Below are 20,658 nucleotides of genomic sequence, written 5' to 3' on the forward strand. Positions count from 1 at the left end.
GCCACGACTGGGCGTCATACATCATACCCATTTATATCTTACCATCACCCAAACACACACACATACACCCAAAACACACACAGGCACACATGCACTCACACACAATATACACACCTCACACCCTACATACATAATTCACACATGCTCACAAAAAAAAAAAATAGGCTAGCTGTTGCTTATGAGCAATATCTGGTGTTTTCTGGCAGCTTGAGAGTTCCGTCTCAGTCATCTGGACCTTTCACACCAGTTGACTTGGACTTGAACATGAATCTTTCCAACCTTGTTGAACTTTCCAAATATGTGTGTGTGTGTGTGTGTGTGTGAGTCCAACAGCTGGTGTACATCTGCACAGAAGGTCGTTTGCTGAGTTTACAATTCTTTAGTCACACTCCTCTTAGCCTCTGACAAACCTTCCCTGAAGCTAAACAAACCTCACACACACAAACACACGCAAACACACAGGCTGCCCAAAGACCCTACTCACAGTAACGCCATTTACTGTGTTACCCAGCAAATAGGCTTTGGACAGCTAATACTCTCTCAGATGGCTGGCATGGTTCCTACACACACACACACACACACACACACACACACACACACACACACTCTTTTTTTCTTCTGTCCTTGAAAAGTAACTAGTTCATGTCATACGGAAAAAGAACAGATGTCCAAAACTCGGTTTGTTTGAAAATTGTATTAATTCATGACAAAAATGTAAGTAAAAATTCACAAACAACATGTTAGGGACTGGTTTAATCTACAGAAAAGTAAGCTTTTTCCCTGTGTCATGGTTTAGTTATGTTCACAACAGCAACTGTGTGTTACATTCTCTCTTAGAAAGATTCTCTCTAGCTTTGATATCATCCATTGAGTCCAGCCCAAAAGGTGCCAATATTATATATTGTAAAACTACAGATCCCATGTTGCACTGCTCGCTCATTGCCTAATCACATGAGGCTCGAGGTTGAACAGCAGGTCGTCGTTGCCACGGCGTATCTCCAGCAGGAGGGGCGCATCTCCTAGCAACGCCTCTTGGAGGTTGTCAATGGTCCTGAGCACATGGCCATTGAGGTTGACAATTACATCACCGGCCTTGATCCCGCACCTTAAAGCATATAAGTAACAGCACACTGATGGGTTAAGATATAATCTAGGAACCAACTGAAATGTTATAATCGTTATGAGTGTGTGTGTGTGTGTGGGGGGGGGGGGGGAGGGGGGGGGGGGGTAATCACCTACTTGTGAGCGGGAGAGTCTGGGATGACCTGGTGGACCAGGACTCCGCCGCTGACATCAGGGAAGTCTGGATTCTCCTTTTTCAACTCTGCTACCAGACTGACACCCACATAAACACACAATCAGCCACAGACACATTACACCAGTCATCAAATACCAAATAGCACCAAATATCACCAGTCAGTTAAAGATGACTAGTAAATAAGTCAGTCAGTCATTCAGTCAGTCAAACGTCACTCACGCCTCAGTGATGGTTAGCATCTTGATTCCGATGACACGCCGCTTCACTCCTGTCGTCCCATCTGCTGCACATACACACACACACGCACACACACACCCATTACATCAGATCATCATATCATGGACACAGCCCTATTCAGTATGTGTGTTGGTGTCTCACCAGCATCAGACTGTGGTTCTGGTATACGATAGTGTCCACTCAGCAGTCTGGCTTTGTCTGAAACAGCAAGAAAACACATAACAAACTTTAAACCATTAGAGAGGTTCATTCATAGAAGTCCAAATGGTGGGTGTCTATTGTGACACATTGTGCATTGTAACAGGCACTAATAAATTTGTGTTATTTTGGATGCCGATGACCCCTAACCTCTGTGTGGCTTGTATTGAGACTCGGAGAGGAAGCGCTGAATCCTGTCGGAGGGAATGGCGAAGGAGATTCCCGCGGTTACCTTCAGAGTGTTGATGCCGATCACCTCCCCGTCCTACACACACACACACACAAACCACACGTACACACACACGCACACACACACACAAAGAACACACGTGATATCAAACCTCCACATACCAAACAAACAACTATACGTTGTATTGGTGACACAGTCAGGCAGAGTGACTAATGGATACTCACCAAGTTAACCAGAGGCCCTCCAGAATTCCCATACTTCGCATAAACATAGAAACAAAGGAATATTTTCGAATCAATTCTTTTTAACTCAGTGTGTGGGTGTTATTTGTGTCTATGTTTGTGAGTGACTGACAGTGAGAGTATATGTGTTAGTGCTCTACATATGGGTGTGAGAACAGGGATGTATTCCATGTATTATATACATGTCTGTGTGTGCATTACGTGTGTGTGAGTGTGTGTGAGAGGTCTCACGTTGATGATAGCATCAGTCTGGATGTAGTCTATGTCAGAGTCTCTGATGCCTAGCTCCTTCCCGTCTCTCTGGGCTGTGCTCACTATCCCCGTGGTAACCGTGTTCTGGAGAGCAAACGGGCTGCCGATGGCAACCACGAACTCCCCCGGCCTGAGGTCAGCTGACCGACCCAGGGCCAGCACAGGGAGCTTCTTCTGCTCAAATACACACACACACACACACACACACACACACACACACAGGGAAAGCGAGAGTAAATCTGTGTGTGTGAGAGAGAGAGAGAGAGAGAGAGAGAGAGAGAGAGAGAGAGAGAGAGAGAGAGAGAGAGAAAGAAAGAAAGAAAGAAAGAAAGAGAGAAAGAGAGAAAGAGAGAGAGCTTGAGGGAGAAAGTGAGGGGGTTAATTATTTCAGAGAGTAGAAAGGGGAATTTGTTTGTATAAATGTGTGCGTGTGTCTTCCACCATCGTTACCTGAGCGTTGACTTTGATGGTGGCGATGTCAGACTTGTGGTCCACGTGTCGGATGGCGGCCTCGTACGCGTTGCCGTCGTGGAGCTGCACGCGCAGCTGGGGACGGCCCGTTACCGCGGCGGTGCTGGTCACCACGTGGGCGTTGGTTACGATCAGACCTGAGTCGGCTGCGATGAACCCTGACCCACTCGACAGAGGGACATGGCGGCCGAATAGAGGGTGTCTGGAAGAGAGAGAGAGAGAGAGAGAGAGAGAGAGAGAGAGAGAGAGAGAGAGAGAGAGAGAGAGAGAGGGAGAGAGAGAGAGAGAGAGAGAGAGAGAGAGAGAGAGAGAGAGAGAGAGAGAGAGAGAGAGAGAGAGAGAGAGAGAGAGAGAGAGAGAGAGAGAGAGAGAGAGAGAGGAACAGAGGGGTAGAAAGGGACAGATAGTTGGGGTGGGCAGAGAAGGGGAGAGAGGGACATTTTTAAGGTTTAAAGAAGTTCATCTTGATCGGTCTTTGATTAGGTAGAATGCAAACAGACATGTACACACACACACAGACCTGAGGAACAGCTCGATGTGGACGACTGCAGGGGCTATCTTCTCCACCACATCAGCAATGAAGTTGAACCTGTAGCGAGGACTGTTGGGGTGGACAGGAGCATGACCTATACTGGCAAGAAGAACCCACTCCATCAATACACACACACATACACTACAACAATGATTACACTGGGTTCAGTAAGGCAGCTTAACAGCAATTATCAAATTGCAGAAGATTGAAATCAGTCCATCTTTTCCCTTCCGGAGGCAGGGAGCGAACACACACAAACAGGGTCCGCTACTATCAGGGCAGGATCAAAGGCGGTCCGTTCATGGTTCAACCACAAAAGAACAACAGTGCTTCCTGTCTGGAGGGGTATCCCCATGGTGTTAGGAGGGGCACCAAAGCACTTCCTGGTCTTTGACAGTGTCTAGATCTCTGATCTCTACAGCAATGTGTTAGTGGGCTGGTTTAGCATCTCAATAAAGATCCCCGTGAAATCCAGGGAAAAGGAAAAGGAGGATGGGGCAGTGGAGGGTGGAAGGAAAGAGGGAAAGACCACTTCTTTTGTTGCATCCCAGCTATACACTGATATTGAATACCCAGGGAATTCTTTAACCTTGGTTAAATAACCAAGGCTACTTCATAAGCACAGTGACTTTAAAATCTAAATAAAAGATGAACAAAGCAGTTCTTCACGGCTTGGGCATAAACTACATTAAAATATATTTGTGTTACATTAATCTATCAAACTGATGATGAGGTTTATCCCAGACACAGTGACATACCTGTGCTTGAAGAAGGACAAACTCCTCTGACAGCCTGAGTTACTGCGGATCTTCCTTTTTGCATAGCTTTCCGGCTGGCCACCTTCATTAAACACACGTTCCCGTACGTTTTCCCGTCACTGCCACACACTTTGTAACCCATTTTACATTTGCACATTCCCTTGGAAGTACGCCGTTTACCCGCCGCCACCTTGCACTCCAATCCGTCCCCACAAGGGAGGTCATTTTTACGGCCACAGGTCTCGCCTTCACCCCGGGAGCAAACCAGACAGCAGTTACACCTGTCCGGGACGTACCCACTTGGGCAGCTTGGGCTGGGGCACTTGTTTACATCGCACCTAGGTGAGCACTTAGGCCGTATTTCGGCCCCGGTAAGCTTGAGCGAAAGAAGGAATGTGATGGCAAACAGAATTATCCGCATTGTGATTATTTTTCTAAAGACTTAATAGAAGTGGCACACCGGTCGTAAGCCTTCCGAAATTATAGTTTAGACATATGTCAAGCCTTTTTTTCTCACACATCAATATCGTAATGTCCGAGGTCAGTCATGCGTAAAAAGAAGCGCCGGGAACTTGTCATCACCCGTCGAATAGCAACAAAAACAATGCTTAAAAAAAGTTAAATTAAAAAGTAAACAAAACGATATTGTCTAGTGCTACATCTGTATAGCAAATAAATATATAAAGCTGTTGCCCACTGCTAAAATTGTCCAATCAATGGTCAAACCACTTGGAGCATCCAACCGTCTAAAAGCTAGATTTCCTGTACCATACATGTGCAGGACGCGAATTGTGCGACAGGCTAGGCTACTCGCTCCCTTCCCTCTACAGCTTTTGGAAGAATGTAGATTCAATGTCGGGCTTGCAGGACCTTCTCGCGCCCACACGCACAGTTCCGAGGAGAGAAGCGCACATCGGATCGGAATTGTCTATTTTCGCCATCTAGTGGAATATGACGAGAAATTATAATGTCTTTCCGTGTAACATAATTATTATACCGCACTATCAAACATTATCTGTGGTGTTGTGCTGATCATATCCTTGACATGAAACCAACTTGGAGCACTGATTTGGAACTCTGGGTATCTGTGTTTCAATATCCATTTGCACATTTGAATGATCAATTATAGAGCTATTCTTGATGCATGACTATGTTCAGCCTATGGTCTACACCTTTTTGTATCACCGACCATCTCTGGAGGAGTGGATCCCCCACTGAAATGCCCCTCCCAAGGTTTCTTCAATGTTTTCTCTGAGTTTTCCTGGGTGTGTTTCCTTGTTTCCCCTTGAGGTTTTAGGTTGGTGCAGTTCTATGGGTGTATGTGAAGCCCTCTGTGACATTGATTGTAAAAACAGTTACAAAAATACAATTTGATTTGATTTTAATTTTGACTTGTCATAAAAATGTATCGAAATCTATTCCAAACTAGCAACCTTCTGATTACTATCCCGATTCCCTAACCACTCAGCCATCTGACTCCCTACTAAGCCCTGTTGGGTGAGTGAAGGATGGCTTTGAAGGGGAAAGTCATTTTTGTTTAACTTTTGTGGATTTTTGTTGGACTGTGGAAGTTTGAAGAAGGAACCTGCCTGAGTTTGGTTTTTGGTCTGCTCCTGGAAAATAAAGTGCCCTCTTCTTGTGGAACCTGTTTTTGCGTGGTCCTTCCCACCCTGTTGCACTGCCTCACTCTTGCCTGCCCTAGTCAGCTCTTCTCATGACGCTACAATAAGTAAAGCTGTTTTCTACACTGGAAAGAGTGACCTAAAAAAATAAAACCTCAGAATGTTCCCTTCGTGTTCAGACAGGTGAAACCTTGGATGTTATAACACCTGGATTTCTCACACCTTATCTTGCGCAGTTTCAGCTGATAACCAAGCCATATAAAGGTGGGCATGAAACGTGTTTGCACTGAGGTGTGTTTCTGATCATTTCATCGTTCTCAGAATGAAAGTTATGTTTCTACTGTCATATTGCTGCTCAGTCTGTCTGGGCCTCAGGCTCAAAGGGAGAATGAAGAGGTGAGTTTTGTTAAGATTTCATTCGAAAAACAAGCAAACAGTTATTTCCAGTTCATCTACTTTTGTCTTGGTAACAGTCTACCAAGAACTCCGAACTATAAATTAATCAGATAGTGTTACATACAGGTTAGAGCAATGAATCAAATCTTGTAATAGCTTACAAATTACATACTCTCAACCCATATGTGTAAGTTAATGGACTTTATTGCTAGGTGACATTTCCCATATCTTAATGCTATAAGTTGTATACTTTTTGTAGATACTGACTTTCTTACAACATTGAACAGTGGTGGATTTGGTGAGGTGTTGAACATTCATTGACCCAAACTGATCTTTGAGACTACACACTCCTATCCAGGGGGGTTGTTGTGTATTATATAGTGTTTTTGTTAGTTGTGTCAACAGTTTAATGTATTCTATATGGTACGTACTTCTTTGAGAATAATAAAAGCTTACAAAGGAAACATACATATTGAGGTTTATTCTTGTTTAAATAAATGGTTGGTGTTCTGTCAGACGGAGTCAGAGAAGATGACCTCTACCACTGAGCTGAGGATCATGGAGGCCAGGCTGACAGACAGCGAACAACGTACTGCAGGTGTGTGTGTGTGTGTGTGAAGGGTGTGTGTTAGTATTTGAGTCCATGTGTATCCTGAGTTTGAGTGTGTTTTTTGTATCTAAAGATGTTTGCGGACTAAATCCTATTCATTTCTGCATCTAAATAGCTTTGGAGTCCAGACTGGTGGCCAGTGAGGTCAAGGTTCAACAACAGGAGAACCAGATCTCTGCTCTGCTAGTTGACCTGAATGCTACAAAGATGAAAGCAGACGAACAGGAGAACCGATACAATTGTAGTCACAGAATACTCTAGTTGGGCAATTTGTTCCTTGTAATGTTATTATAATGAAAACCTTTGGGAAATCTGTGAATAATTACACACAATTATATGGATAATCTGAGGGAAAATGTGTGTCTAAGAATGTTTTATCTTAACAGCCTGTTAAGCCTGGGATGGCAAAACATAATTTCAAAATGGCTTTTTAGCATACTTTTAAAGTCAGTTTAAAGGAATCAGAATCCTGTAGAGGTTATGTTTGTTTAATTCCTCTCTTTGTTGGTTTATAGCCAAGGTGGCCTTTTCTGTGGGACTTGGAGGAGAAGTAGGACCGTTTAACCCTCGTGCTGCCTTCGGGTCACATGACCTAAAGGTTCATAACGAACCATCGTTGTGTTTACCCAATTTTACCCAATACAAAAACAAATAAAAATAATTTTCTTTTAACCTTCGCAATGTGGGGGGTCTGAGACAGCCCAACGGTTAAAAGAAAATGCTTCACTTTGTTTTTGTATGCGGTAAAGTTGTCGCAATACGACGGTGGGTCACAATGACTGATGGGTCAGAACGACCCTAAGATAACACAAGGGTTAATACAGACATCACACTGAAGTTCAGCAGAGTCCTCGTCAACGTTGGCAAGGCCTACAACCCAATTACCGGTAAAGAAATAATGACCCCTCATGCACAACTGACCCTCCACTTTAAACACACACACACGGCTTGACTTACATGGTTTCATGATATGTTTATCATATCCTTTCTGTGTTTTCTTCCTGCAGGTATCTTCACAGCACCAATGAGAGGAGTCTACTACTTTAGATTCACCATCTTGGATCACATATCCAAGAAATACTATGGGATCAAGTTGATGAAGAATGGCAGAAGCATACTGTATAATATTGAATGGAAAGAACATGGTAATCACAGTTATCTAGCCAACGGCCTTACTGTGGAGCTGGAGACGGGAGATGTAGTGTACACTGTTCTGCCTTCAGGTCTTACCATTTCTGATAGCATCGACAACCACAGCAACTTCACTGGCTTCCTGCTCTTCTCTACGTGAACGGAGGAATTCTCCTAACCCAAGGTTCACTAACAACTCTTCCTGCTGCACCACGTGACAATGCGTACACTATTAAACGCCATCAGATGGGAGCTTTGTGTCGCTTCGTGTTTTTGACATTCCCTCTGTCCTCGGAGACTCGGTTCTCCACCCTTTTGATTGTGCCTCCAATCCAAGTTGTTCCTTTTACTGAGATCTTACTCTTTGTGTTATCTTACACTTTTTCTATTTCCCCTTTTTTTTTTCTCCACCCCCAGTTTGTGTTATATCCATATTTTATATGCTTCATGGGAATGAAGAAAACCTTCTAATGTACACACATGTACAGGATGCACACAAACATACCATTAACAGTCTGTAGTGTACTGACCTGTCTATGTAAATTATAGACAGGGTCCTAAAAGGACTATAAATAGCACACCTTAGCCTGGGGCTATTAGGTCATCTATCTAGTTAATCATTAAGGCTTGCGCTCATTCAACCTGTTTGCATGTTCCCTGGATACTGGTTAGTTTTCTGATGGGATGTCGCTAATGTAATGTAACATGGAGTTCTGGTCTGGAACCTAGGGTTTATTTAATGGAGTTTGATGTGGCAAAGTTGAGGCTCAGCCCATAAGGTCTAGGATAAACCCAGAGGGTGAATGATATGAAAAATTTTGACAAAGGAATAAAAGAATGAACCTTTTAATATTTTACCAATCCCAAATTTATTCATGAAATTTTGCCCAACACATTATTAAATATACAATTCTTCTACAATCATTCAGCAAGAGTAAAAAGCTTCCAAGATGCATACATAAGAAAACTCTAAACAGCACTGAGAGCGAGGGCGCAAACATTCCCAAAGTAATTTTCCTGTCTTTCTCATCCATCCAGTGAAGGAGCGGTTGGAGGGGGGGAAGGTAAATCCACCCCCCCACAGCCAACGCCCTCCTCTCCCAGCTGTAAAATACAAATCAGTGAACGAATACATTCATCCTTAGCTTTGATGAAACGCTGTGTGTCGCTGACGGCCATGTCCCCTGCGTTGGGAAATGTCTCGGAGCACAAACTCTATATACATTGCAGGTACAAATCGACAGTTACATTCAAACACACTCCTCCTCCCTCTCCTCTTCCAGTTTATAGATTCAAGTTTTTTTGTCTTCCCGATTTTTTCTCCGTTTGGTAAACCGCTTTTTCGGTTTGGAGCAATTTTGGCAGTAGTGAGAGCTGAAGACACAGAGGGCTCCTCTTTGTCCATTCCTGATGTGACGTGGTTGGTTAATTGGTATGTGCAGGTCAAGGTGTGTGTGTGCACGTGGGTGTATCGGTAAAAATGGCTCCATGCCAGCAGTTGCAGCTGTTGTGTGCAGAGATTAGCTTCCTTCATTCAGACACCAGTATACAAATACTATTAGAATCATACACTCTAAGTGAATGTCTTCTGTTGTGAGTGGCAGGAGTCAAGGAAACCACTCCAGACTATTGATTCTGGGATGATGTAGAAGACTTGAGTGGGTATTGTAAAAGATAAAAAAACGAAACCAAAAAAACCCCACACCGTTCTCTTCTGAATAGAGTGCGAATCTGTTTTTCTCTCAGGTGAGTCACCATGGCAACCGCACATGCCCTCAAGGTCTCTCCAGAGATGTGCCCGTCCCCTGCAGCTCCCTCTTCCCAAGATGCATTGCTCCCCGTGTCACGTCCCTGGCCTCTCTGTCTCCTCCTTTCTTCCCATCACACACACACTTCCCCCCTCCCACCCCCCCGCCCTCCCTCACATCCAGATGGGAAGGGCCTTGGAGGGTCCGGATTAAAAGATCCTCATTTCCACCCCTTCCTCCACCCTCCCTCCCTCCCTCCCTACCAGGAGGTGAAGAAGGGCCGTTTGCAGTGGAAGGTCTGGGTGAAGGCGTTGCCCAGGGTGACCACGCGGCCGTGGCCCCCGGAGCGGCTCCTCTCCACCACCACCCGGGGCATCTGGACCAGCTGGATGGGGCTCTTACCATCCTTCAGGGCCTGGCTCAGGTTCAGGATCTGGAGGGGAAGGGGGGAGGGAGAGAGGTGAGGAGGGAGAGAGGCAAAGGTTAAAGGAAGGAGGAGGGAGGGGAAAAACTGAATAGAAGAGTAAGAGATGAGGCGAGAGGCAGGGAGGGAGAGACAGGGAGGGAGAGAGAGAGAGAGAGAGAGAGAGAGAGAGACAGGTAGAGGGAGAGAGAGAAAAGACAAGCAATCTTCAGCCAACAATACAATGGCAACAGCTGAAGTAGTAGACATAGAACTGTTCAAATGTATTCAAAAACAAGTACGCACACAAGAACATAGACATGATTAAGCCGAGACCCACCTGTCCTCGCATGACAGACATCTGCCTCTCAAACATGGTTTTGTCGAAGCCTTTATCAGTCTGGAACACAGAGACGGGCAGGGCAGGTTAGAGGGGCATTAGCCGTTCTCTTTCGCGCGTGTATGGAAACATGACGAGGCAGCGACAGATGCTGCCCGCGAACGGATGGGACATTCCTGCTACGTTCTTTATAACGGAGAAGAAATAGCTGGCGGACATGGAGGCTGTGTGATAAGAGGGGAAACGACGGAGCTACAGAAGGAGAAAGCGACTAAACGGGGGAGGAGACGAAAGGAGAGAGGAACGTTAGGAGTCACGGAGAGGTGCGATGAAGGAGCAGGAACAAATGGAAACAAAAAAAAGGTGGACAAAGGGGAAGAGAGGAACACGGCTCACCTTGAACATCTCGTAGAGGTCCTCACAGAGGTCCTGGACAAAGTTCATGTCGGAGATGCGGGACAGCACCAGCTCCCTGGTCTCCTGGGAGAACACCACCTTGGCCTGGGGAAGCCAGGCCCAGTGGAAGGGGTCTGGGGTGGAGGGAAAGAGGAACATTATGTCCATGGGAAGGGCAGAGAGAGGGAGGGAGAGAGATGCTAATAGGGTCCTCAAGTTTGCCTTCGTCACTCGAAACAGTGTTTACCGTCTTCGGTGTTCACAACAGTGTGTGTGTTTGCGCGCGTGTGTGTTGTTTCTTACAGGCTCTCCACTCATCTGGGTGCTTGAAGGGGAATGCCAGGCCGTTGTCTATGGCTGCTATTCTGATGGCCGAGTCTGGAGACCCTGTCCACTCTGTGTCCTGCAGGGGGGGGGGGACACATTACATATAAACACACACGCATCCCTATTTTATTTTAAAGGGATTTCACTTAAAGAAGAAATGAATGACTGAACATAGATTGTCTATGTTTATTCAGCTAGTTATCAGTTCCAGTCTAAGGCAATCATCAACAACTGCATTGATTGTCTGGGTGGGTTAGTCTCTTGAGGTGTGTGTGTGTGTGTGTGTATATATAAAGTCCATGTATGCGTGTTGAGATAAAGTTCAATACTAGCCAAGTGTGTGTGTGTGTGTGTGTATGTATTACTCATTCAGGGTACACAATGTGCACTGTGGAGTCCACGTGTACAGTGTCCTCTGTCAGGCAGCCAGCGTCCCACACGACCCAGCTACAGTAAACAGCCCCTCACCTTCTCCCCCTCTCCGGCCCCCGCCTTCTCATACTTGATCAACCAGTTGTCGTTTCCTCGGTCTGACGCCAGGAAAGAGAGAGACAAAGAGAGAGACGGAAAGAAAAGAGAGCGTCCATTACACTAGGGAGGAGGGAGATGGCAGGAACCGTGCCGCAGGACGCGCCTCAGAGGAGAGAATGGAGACTGAGAAACTCTCCCTGACATTTAGTCCTACAGAGAACAGGCGAGGCGAGACAACCGCGGAAGGACAGACAACGTCAAGAGCTTGACATTGTTTTGGAGCCTTTTAGAAACGCAACACTCCAGAAGTTATGTAACAGGGGGGCACAGTCGGATATTCTTATCCTTGTGGCAGCAAACACAGTGACGCACCCCCTGTGTGCAGACACACACCCCAACTGTACACCGCACACAAATATTCTCGTACACCACAAGTCCAAACACACACACACACACACACCACACTGCTGTCAACCACACAAATCCTTTCGCACACACATTTGCCTCAAACACACACACAGCACCCTATTTAACACCAAACACAAATCCTCTGGCACACCACTACCCCAAACAAACACACACAGACACACACCTGTGTTTCTGATGACGTAGTCCAGCACCACCAGCCTTTCAAACTGAGACTGCAGCTGCTTCCTCATGTTCTCCGCCAGAGGCTCCGCCTCAAACCGCCTCAGCCAATAGTCTGCTTCGTGATAGCCCTCCACAAACAACTGGAACGAGCCCACCTAAATATAAACCAGCGGCTTTCATTTTTAATGGCTTTCAGATACAGAGACTGTAAATATTTAAACACAGGTGGGTAAATGAATGGCATTCAATTATATGTATTAATGATGATATGAAACATTACCACATGGTATGGACTGTGAGAGCTTGCTGTGATAGTGCACATACATACATGTGTGTGTGTGTGTGTACCTTGGGGGGCAGGCCAACCCTGTGGAAGCGCCGGCCCACTTTAGGAACCTTCTCCAGGGCGTACTTCTTCCCCCGGGACTTGGCTCTGTCGATGGCATTGTAGTGGAACGTCTCGCTGGCTAGGAACACCACCTGACACACACACACACTATACATTTGATCCTATTGATCTAACGACTTTATCAAAATGCATGTCCTGAAAAATACCTACACAGACACACACACACACACACACAAATACACACATACACTTAGACTCACACACCTTGGTTTTGGGCACGACTCCCAGGCCCAGCTTGGTGTCCACCAGGGAGGCAGCTGCCTCTGAGAGGTAGCCCTGGTTGGGAATCAGACAGCCCCGGCCAAAACAACACGGGCAGCAAAGCTACAGAGACAAAGAGAGAGAGACGGAGAGAGACAGACAAAGAGAGAGAGGGGACGAGGAAAGCGAGCGAGAGGGAAATAAGTCGACATCACGTTTAAGGACTGCCGTCTTGTCTTAAATGCTAATCATATTCACCCAGATTGGGTCAGGTGCGAGGGGGCCACTTAGCCTTGAAATTTAGCATTTGCAATTCAGAGAGGCAATAAGGATTAATATATAATATAGATAAATATAGATAGACTGAGTATGGTACCTTGTGGAAGTATTTGGTCCATTTGGGGTTCAGGTGTCCGTAAGGCTCTTCGGACTTTGGTTTGAAAACACCGATGATTTTCTAGGGAGTCGAGAGAGAGAGAGAGAGAGAGAGAGAGAGATATACCAACTTAAATAATAATAACATGGATACAAGTTGTACACCTGTGTGGTGTAGATACACTGTATATGTTAAACTGCCGTGTGTGTCTCTGTATGTGAGAGTGTGAAATATAAGTATATATAAGGCCATGATTTACATTGATTAATATTTCTGTAATTCTACCGTTGCTTTGGCAATATGAACAATTGTTGTTTTCATGGCAATAAAGCCCTTTGAACTGAGAGAGAGAGAGAGAGAGAGAGAGAGAGAGAGAGAGAGAGAGAGAGAGAGAGAGAGAGAGAGAGAGAGAGAGAGAGAGAGAGAGAGAGAGAGAGAGAGAGAGAGAGAGAGAGAGAGAGAGAGAGAGAGAGAGAGAGAGAGAGAGAGAGAGAGACATGGGATACAAGCCTAGAGCTTATGAATAGAGTTCATGACAAAGAGGCCTTTAAGAAGACTACAACATCTCTGTCCTCTCCCCTCACCCCTTTGGGGTCTTTGACAAAGTAGCTCCCGCTGGAACCTTGGGAGATCCTCTCAGGGAAGACCCCGGTCTCGATGGCTTGCTCCGACCGCTGGATGATGTCAGCAAACTCAGGGTCCTCTGGGAAATGGTTGAAGTCTCCGCCGTTGTTACCTGCAGGGAGGAGAAAGACGGAGGCAGAGAGAGAAGGGAGGGCGGCGAAAAGGATGGTTAACAAGCTGAAATTGATATACAGGTGCACACCAAATACACAAACACACGTATACACAGACAGCATATGCTCTGATCAGATGACGCTTCCTCCAGTGAGCAGAACAGTCAGGTGATGACAACACAGCCCCATATGTTACTAATCAGACGCTGACTCACAGAGACATAGAGAGGGAGAGAGAGATGAAGAAAGATAGAGATAGTCAGATGGAGGGATAGACAGAGAGAAAGAGAGATAGAGTAATGACCCCACTCAGCTGTATAATAAACACGTCGCCTTGGGTCTGAGGTGGAGTAAGGCCTAGGAAAAGGGAGTCCATTGGCATGATCGAATAATACTGGTTCTTAATACTGATTTACTGGGCTCAGTATGTAGGTGTGTGTCTATTCAAAGCGGCAAACTGTAGCCTAGGTCAGGCTGCAACACGAATGCGCCAAGGCCATGTGTGTTTCTTATACAGGCTAATTCAGTTACATCAGGCTTCCAGACCAGAGGCCATGTTAGCTGATAGCCTGCATACTGGACCAGCATGGCCACTCTTTCACTGTGTGGATGCACAACAGTCTGTGGACTGTGTGGGCAGACTGTGTGTAGGTACACCGTGTGTGGGCAGTGCGCATTGGATAGTGTGTGTGTGTGTGTGTGTCAATGTGAAGGTGTACTTTGTGTTGGGGCCTTTAACCCAGGAAGATGGGTGTTAAATATGCATAAGGCCAGCTCTCACACACAGGACTCCAGTCAACCCACTGCAAATCCTGTACGTAGGCAGACAGAACAAGCAGGTGCAGACTCCACCCCCTTCTCTCTCTCGTTCAGGTTTTTTTTTCCCTCGCAGAGAATACAGCCGTTTGTTAGAGGAAACCCACACCTGAGGTTCTCCACAGCCTAGCCTATCTGTAGCCCAGATCATTGACCTTGTAAGGGCAGAAAACAAAAGCCTCACTGCCTTCCTTCTCTCTTTGGTTCCGGCTGTGTGTGAGACATACAGAGAAAGAGAGGGGGAGAGAGAAAGAGAGGAGAGAGAAAGCAAAAGGAAGATAGAAGAGAGGGTAACTTTTGACAGGATATGACCATGTCACACACTGTGCTCCCAAGAGAGACTGCTAGGAGTGTGTGACAGAGGGAGAAAGAAAGAAAAAGCGACAGAGAAGGGGGAGGAGGAGGGGGGGGACTGAGGAGTGCTGATTTCCAATTAGCAATAAAATCAGAACAGGGACAGTTTCCATGGAGACAACGAGATCCACTATTCTCCTTCCCTACCTAAACCTTTTTATAGTTGCTCACATGCGATCAGCTGAAATTGATGTTCACGCAAAACAGCCTCTCTGATAAGCAGCAAGTAAGGCAAGATATACCTGTCAGAGTTCTGAAGTTATTTCAAAACTTCTCTGAAAATCTTTAAGCTACTTGTGTGTTTGCGCTGAAGAAAAAATGATACTGGGTAAAAAATATATAAATATATATATACATATACATATATACACACACATCAACTGCCAGCAAGCTCTGACCTTTGGCCCATTTGCCATGTCAGCAATACTTGCAACCATGAAGACCCGAATAGAATTTAATCTGTCACTGCCCACCGACCACAATGTTACTCCTTCGACAATCAGACATTCTTAGGAACTGGGTTCTTGGTTAGCTTGCAAGATAGCCAGCAAACCAATCTTAGATTTGTTGTGCCATTTTATGCATGACAAGCTGTTGCGTTCCCTTTGTCACCGGCTTACCTGGCGAGGCCAAGTTGTCCTTATCCGAGGAAGAGCTGTTTCTGTTCCGCCTCGACCTCTTCTCTCTTGCGCCTCGAGGAGACGATGTGCTTCCTGTCAGACAAGGCAACAACAACGTCTCTTCCCCGGAACCGTCTGTCTCTAACTCGGTCAAGACACTTTCCATAGAGCCCGATATCCGGACAGCGATTCCCGGGTTTGTTCCGAGCCCAGCCCGGTTCTTGTCGAACAACACCGAAGGGGGCTGAAGCGAGCATAAGTTCTGCTTGGAAACCGCCACCGAAGGTGTGATATCTAACGTTATCACCACCGGCTCGCCCTCGGTCTCGTTTGGGTCGCATTCTGACATCATTGTCGGGTTTTCGATTATAAGAGTACAAATAATTGTTTGCAACAAGCGCTATATATTGTCTTTCACCGTTCCATAGCTTCCGATGTCCCTCTTTCTTTTGATGCTGGCTGCTAACAGCTTTGACACTAAAGAGAGCTTTCACCCGTTGAATGTCCACATCATCCGACAATGCTCACTGGCTTCCTTCTCTGCCACTGCGCATGCAATCAACCCAGCTGACCAATTTTAAAGATACAAGCATTCATTTTATATTTTGAAACACGACATTGCAAAGATACTGAGGAACATTTTAGACTTCCTCATTCGAAGCGACTTAGACTTTCGTGTGGAGAATGGTAAGATTATTTCTATGAAAACATAAGAGTAAAGTGTACTTTTTGTTATAAGACTTCGGAAATAACAGCACGAACTTGCACTACCGTTACAGTCCATTCAACCACTAGATGGGGTTATCGACACATACGATTCTGTCAATAATTCACAGGCCTTCTAGATCCCATTTCCCTAGTCTGCTCTGATGTATTGTCTGACCGTGAATACAAGTTTTGTTATCTTTTTTTAAACTCAGGGGAGGTTCTATATTAGGGTCCGTTTAGGAAAAAATTCAGACTGTCCTTACACAAACACATAGGAAACACATCCACACGTTCACACTCCTCCATACTACTACTGAAAAGTCATATCCACATAGGCTATCTGAAATGCTCGCATCGACACATATGAAACGCATTCACATGTGAAATGTTCACACACGCATTCATACTACTGAAAACTTACATATACATAGGCCTACATATGAAATCCTTGCACTGGCACAGGTGCATGTGAAACACATTCACACACTCATTGATTGAGTACTTGATGAGGACTCTATAATACTCAACTGTACTCTATTGTATTCTGCTCTAGGCTTCTTGTTCTCCTCTACCCTCTCCTCCACTCTCCTATCCTCTCCTTTCACTTCCCGTGTGAAGAAAAAAAGTTTTGAAAGGTTGAAAAAATTAATTAACGTAAATATGTTATGTAGGTTTAGATTTTTTTTCCGACATGTTCCGCTTTTTCTCGCATGTCCCCTCCATGATGCTTCTTCCACTTAACATGTTTACTGAAGCTCACGTGTTGTAGCTATATACTCTTGCCTACTGATAAGACCTTGGTGGGATAGAACCATGTGATGCCTTATCATGCATCATGCATGCAGTGTATGTGAGCTTAATGGTTTGCCCAGGACCAGGGGTGGATGTAGACATTTTCACCTGGGGTGGATAAGGGGGTGGCAGGAGATAGTAGTAGGGTGGCATGGAGGCATGGAGGGACGGTGTGATGCAATGCCACCATAAATTATTATAGCATTGTAGTATAACCCTATAATATTCATATTATTGAATGCAATGTACTCTAATGTAAACCATTATTGGGGGGGCAAGTCTTTTTGGCTGGGGTGGTAGCCGCCACCCTTTGCCACCCCTTGGATGAGCCAGTGCCCTGGAGGACACACTAGTTATAAACATATGCTTGTATGTGTGTAAGACACACACAGACACACACAATCACACAAATACATGTCTACACGAAAACAATTAATCTCCCTATTGCTGTCTCTCTTTTAATTCTCTTTCTTTCATCATTTTTTCTCATTCTCTCTTCTCATTGGGGGATTGTGGAGACTGAGGAAGCCTCCTTTTACTCTCCTCTATCAATCACACCCAGCACCTTCTGTCTTTGTCTTTCATTCACCCCCCCCCCCCTCGCCATTCTTTTGACTCTCCTTTCACTCCCTCTGCCATCTCTGTCTCCCTCTCATCATCTTCTTTTCTCAGATATGGCTTTCTCCCTCCTCTCTTCTCTCACTTTCTCTCTCTCCTCTGTCTCTCTCCACGCTGTCTCTCTCCACTCTCTTTCTTTCTCTCTCTCTAATGGTGGACGGTAGTTAAAACACATGCAAATGAGCTGCCAGACAGCTGGTATCACATGAGTCATGTGATCTGTCAAAGTGGGGGTTGGAGAATTGAAAGGGGGATGAAGGAAGGCATGAAAGAGGGAAGGAGGGAGGATGAAGGTGGGATTGGGAGTGAAGGATGAGAAGGAGGTGGGTTCAAATAGACAAGGAGGAAGAGCAGAGACACCATCCAGCCTTCTTAAATAATCCCTTTTCCAGCCCCTCTCTCCCTCTCCCCCTCTGTCTTTCACTGTTACTTTCTCCATCCTTCTGTTCCCCACCTCCTCCCCGTTCTTACTTCCACATCCTCTCCAGAGCCCTTAAAACATTTTCTTTCAGCTTTTTTTGTCCAATCTCAAGGACAAATATCTGAGAGAAGGTGCTACTGGTATAGCACTACACCAACACAGACTACACAAGCAACAGCAACGGTAACATTCTGTGTATGTACTGTGTGTGTGTTTGTGTGTATAATCCGTGTGCCTAACCCTCTGTAGGGTGACAGGCCCCTGCAGCAGTTCAAGGCACCCAGCCGTGTGTGTGTGTGTGCGTGCATTGCCAACTCTGCCTCTGTCTCATTCTAGCGCCCATTCCAGCAGACTCCGCTGGCATGAGACAGGGGCTAGCTTGCCAACAACCACCACCCCCTCCCTGTGTTCCATCCTTTTACCCCTACCCCATCTCCTTCACTCTCTGTCTCTCTACCTCTTTTCTTCTCTCTTTCTCTCTCACGTTCTCTCTCTTTATCTCTTCATATTACTCATTTAATCTTTCCAACTCTTTCTCACACTCTCAACTCTTTTTTTGTCACTCTGGCTTTGATTGATGACAGAAAGATGACAACGTTCATAGTGAGGCTGCAGGTGTGAGTATGTGCACCTGTGACGCATGTGTGTGTGTGTTCAGTGGTATTTTGAATATTTTCTAGGAGTTGTGCAACTGAGAAGACAATCGCTGTGTGATGAAACGTGCAAATGTGCAAGCACACGAGCCCACTCCCCCAGCCTGCCTCCCACGTAACCACACACGCATACAGGGTGTGTACTGTCAAATGGTTTTCACAAATTTAAAATGTGCCTCAGGCTATGAAACTGGTATTTTATTATTCAAAACATACATAACTGTACATACATTTATGACTATTTGATAAAGATAAGGATACTATAACACATGTAAAGGCCAGAGGTTACTTCAACATACTACATGGGCTTTCTCCTGTGAGTCCTAGGTTTGCCTGGGTATCTAAAAGAAGGCACCTGCATGGCAATATGTTACCAACTTCCTGTTGCCTGGTAGGGGGTACGGGGGAGGGAGAGAGAACAAGGAATTAGTGAGAGAGATCGGAAGACACTGTTTGGGCATGCAGACACATACAGTAGCATATCATCTGATCAATGTTGAAATTATTATTGGTAAACAGAGACATCAGAAGGCATACCTCTTGGACCAAACATTTTCATATAACAGTTGGTGCAGTATGGCTTTTCATCATGCTGAAACACACGGAATAGAAAAATAGTTCATGAAATATGCATGAAAATGTGGCATCAATAGACATCAAATCTATTGTAAAGCGAGTCGGTGTGTATGTGTTTGTTTTGTGATCCTAAGTCCAAGTGTGTGTGTCTGCGTGTCTGCACCTCAGCATGTTGTCCAGCTGTCAACTGTCTGTTGCACGTCTGGCACTTCAAACACAGAGGATGGTAGTCTCGCCCCATAGACCTCTTTCTCTCACCTGGACCAATAGGATGAGAGGACAAAATGATCCAGTCAGGATTTTAGGTAGTTTGTTTTGTGAGTCAAACTGGCCAAAACCTTTGGTTAAGACACCTGCAATTTTTTTTTACAAATGTGTCTGTTTCTTTCTACGCAATTGCTGTTGAGTGACAAAGAAGCAACATGAAGAAACAAAGTCATGCACAAAGAAGCGGAGGTGAGAGGAAGAAAAGGAGAAGAGAATAAGGAGGAGACTGAGGTCGAGTTCTGGAGCGTGGCCTGTGTATGAAAGTACATCATGTTTGGTTCTTTAAGACACAACCACTTCCTCCCCAGTGTGTGTGTGTCTCATATGGCAGTTGAGAGTGGGACAACATCCCGTGTATTGCTTCTTTCTCGAAACAAACAAAAGCTCTAGTTCAGGTCAATGACAAATACAATTCACAAATAAACCTTTACTTTGCAGAAAGAGTTAAAAAATTATATTGGAAAACAATGTTGATTCCACACATATTTGAGCATGTGTGTACATTCACATGAATGGGTACCCCAATACACAAAGATTTGCATGCTCAAATATTCTGTCCACACATACTATTCACACACAATACTCACCAAAGTAGACTGGCTTCCCACAGATTGGACAGTAGCCGACCATGATGCAAAAAGTAATTTAAGCTGCTTGTCGAACACAACTAAGTATGTGTGTGTGTGTGTGCCTGTACGAGTAGAAGACAGAGAGTGAGTTTTGAAACAGACCAAACTTGCCAGGAAATACAGTTATCTGTACATGCGCTGTCTTTCAAACTAAAAACCAGGATGTGGTGAATGACATTTCAAAATAAATCTGTTTGGTTTATAAAAAAAGGTAATCTAGTTTTGATTGTGTTATGAACAGAGTGTTTATTAATAAAAAAGGTTAGGGGATGTAAATGTAACTGTTGACAAACTCTCTTTCTCTCTAT

The 20,658-nt window shown here is 45.1% G+C and overlaps 4 protein-coding genes across 7 annotated transcripts; 1 reads left to right on the forward strand and 3 right to left on the reverse strand.

The window, feature by feature from the left end:
- Window positions 1-661: 661 nt before the first annotated feature.
- On the reverse strand, window positions 662-4,992 carry LOC134034226 (serine protease HTRA3-like). 3 transcript variants are annotated; one of them, XM_062478619.1, is made up of 10 exons: window positions 4,139-4,992; window positions 3,369-3,474; window positions 2,828-3,050; window positions 2,357-2,551; window positions 2,108-2,140; window positions 1,844-1,958; window positions 1,637-1,693; window positions 1,478-1,538; window positions 1,240-1,335; window positions 662-1,105 (listed from the first exon to the last, which is right to left on the reverse strand). In XM_062478619.1, the coding sequence occupies exons 1-10, from the start codon at window positions 4,557-4,559 to the stop codon at window positions 937-939; spliced, it is 1,476 nt and encodes a 491-aa protein (XP_062334603.1). In that variant the 5' UTR covers window positions 4,560-4,992; the 3' UTR covers window positions 662-936. The 3 variants fall into 3 exon arrangements, with proteins under 3 accessions (XP_062334603.1, XP_062334602.1, XP_062334604.1); XM_062478618.1 differs by having other exon boundaries at window positions 663-1,105; window positions 1,478-1,541; window positions 4,139-4,991; XM_062478620.1 differs by having other exon boundaries at window positions 966-1,105; window positions 1,236-1,335; window positions 1,478-1,541; window positions 4,139-4,991.
- Window positions 4,993-6,008: 1,016 nt separating this feature from the next.
- Window positions 6,009-8,149, forward strand: LOC134033776 (complement C1q-like protein 2). Of its 2 annotated transcripts, none has more exons than XM_062478056.1 (6): window positions 6,009-6,156; window positions 6,673-6,754; window positions 6,882-7,007; window positions 7,282-7,324; window positions 7,580-7,653; window positions 7,774-8,149. In XM_062478056.1, the coding sequence occupies exons 2-6, from the start codon at window positions 6,688-6,690 to the stop codon at window positions 8,055-8,057; spliced, it is 594 nt and encodes a 197-aa protein (XP_062334040.1). In that variant the 5' UTR covers window positions 6,009-6,156; window positions 6,673-6,687; the 3' UTR covers window positions 8,058-8,149. The 2 variants fall into 2 exon arrangements, with proteins under 2 accessions (XP_062334040.1, XP_062334041.1); XM_062478057.1 differs by lacking the exon at window positions 6,009-6,156 and adding an exon at window positions 6,193-6,459.
- A 584-nt stretch (window positions 8,150-8,733) lies between these two features.
- pi4k2b (phosphatidylinositol 4-kinase type 2 beta) lies at window positions 8,734-16,224 on the reverse strand. Its single transcript, XM_062478055.1, has 11 exons — window positions 15,687-16,224; window positions 13,744-13,895; window positions 13,160-13,240; window positions 12,787-12,906; window positions 12,522-12,653; window positions 12,175-12,328; window positions 11,580-11,641; window positions 11,088-11,187; window positions 10,785-10,918; window positions 10,389-10,448; window positions 8,734-10,078 (listed from the first exon to the last, which is right to left on the reverse strand). The coding sequence occupies exons 1-11, from the start codon at window positions 16,036-16,038 to the stop codon at window positions 9,905-9,907; spliced, it is 1,521 nt and encodes a 506-aa protein (XP_062334039.1). The 5' UTR covers window positions 16,039-16,224; the 3' UTR covers window positions 8,734-9,904.
- Window positions 16,225-19,066: 2,842 nt separating this feature from the next.
- On the reverse strand, window positions 19,067-20,441 carry zgc:195282 (uncharacterized protein LOC100192223 homolog). Its single transcript, XM_062478146.1, has 4 exons — window positions 20,309-20,441; window positions 19,618-19,712; window positions 19,416-19,470; window positions 19,067-19,266 (listed from the first exon to the last, which is right to left on the reverse strand). Exons 1-4 carry the CDS (start codon window positions 20,349-20,351, stop codon window positions 19,220-19,222), a joined length of 240 nt encoding a protein of 79 aa, XP_062334130.1. The 5' UTR covers window positions 20,352-20,441; the 3' UTR covers window positions 19,067-19,219.
- Window positions 20,442-20,658: the final 217 nt, after the last annotated feature.

Source organism: Osmerus eperlanus, chromosome 14 (genome assembly GCF_963692335.1).
Source record: "Osmerus eperlanus chromosome 14, fOsmEpe2.1, whole genome shotgun sequence".
NCBI classification, from domain to species: domain Eukaryota; kingdom Metazoa; phylum Chordata; class Actinopteri; order Osmeriformes; family Osmeridae; genus Osmerus; species Osmerus eperlanus.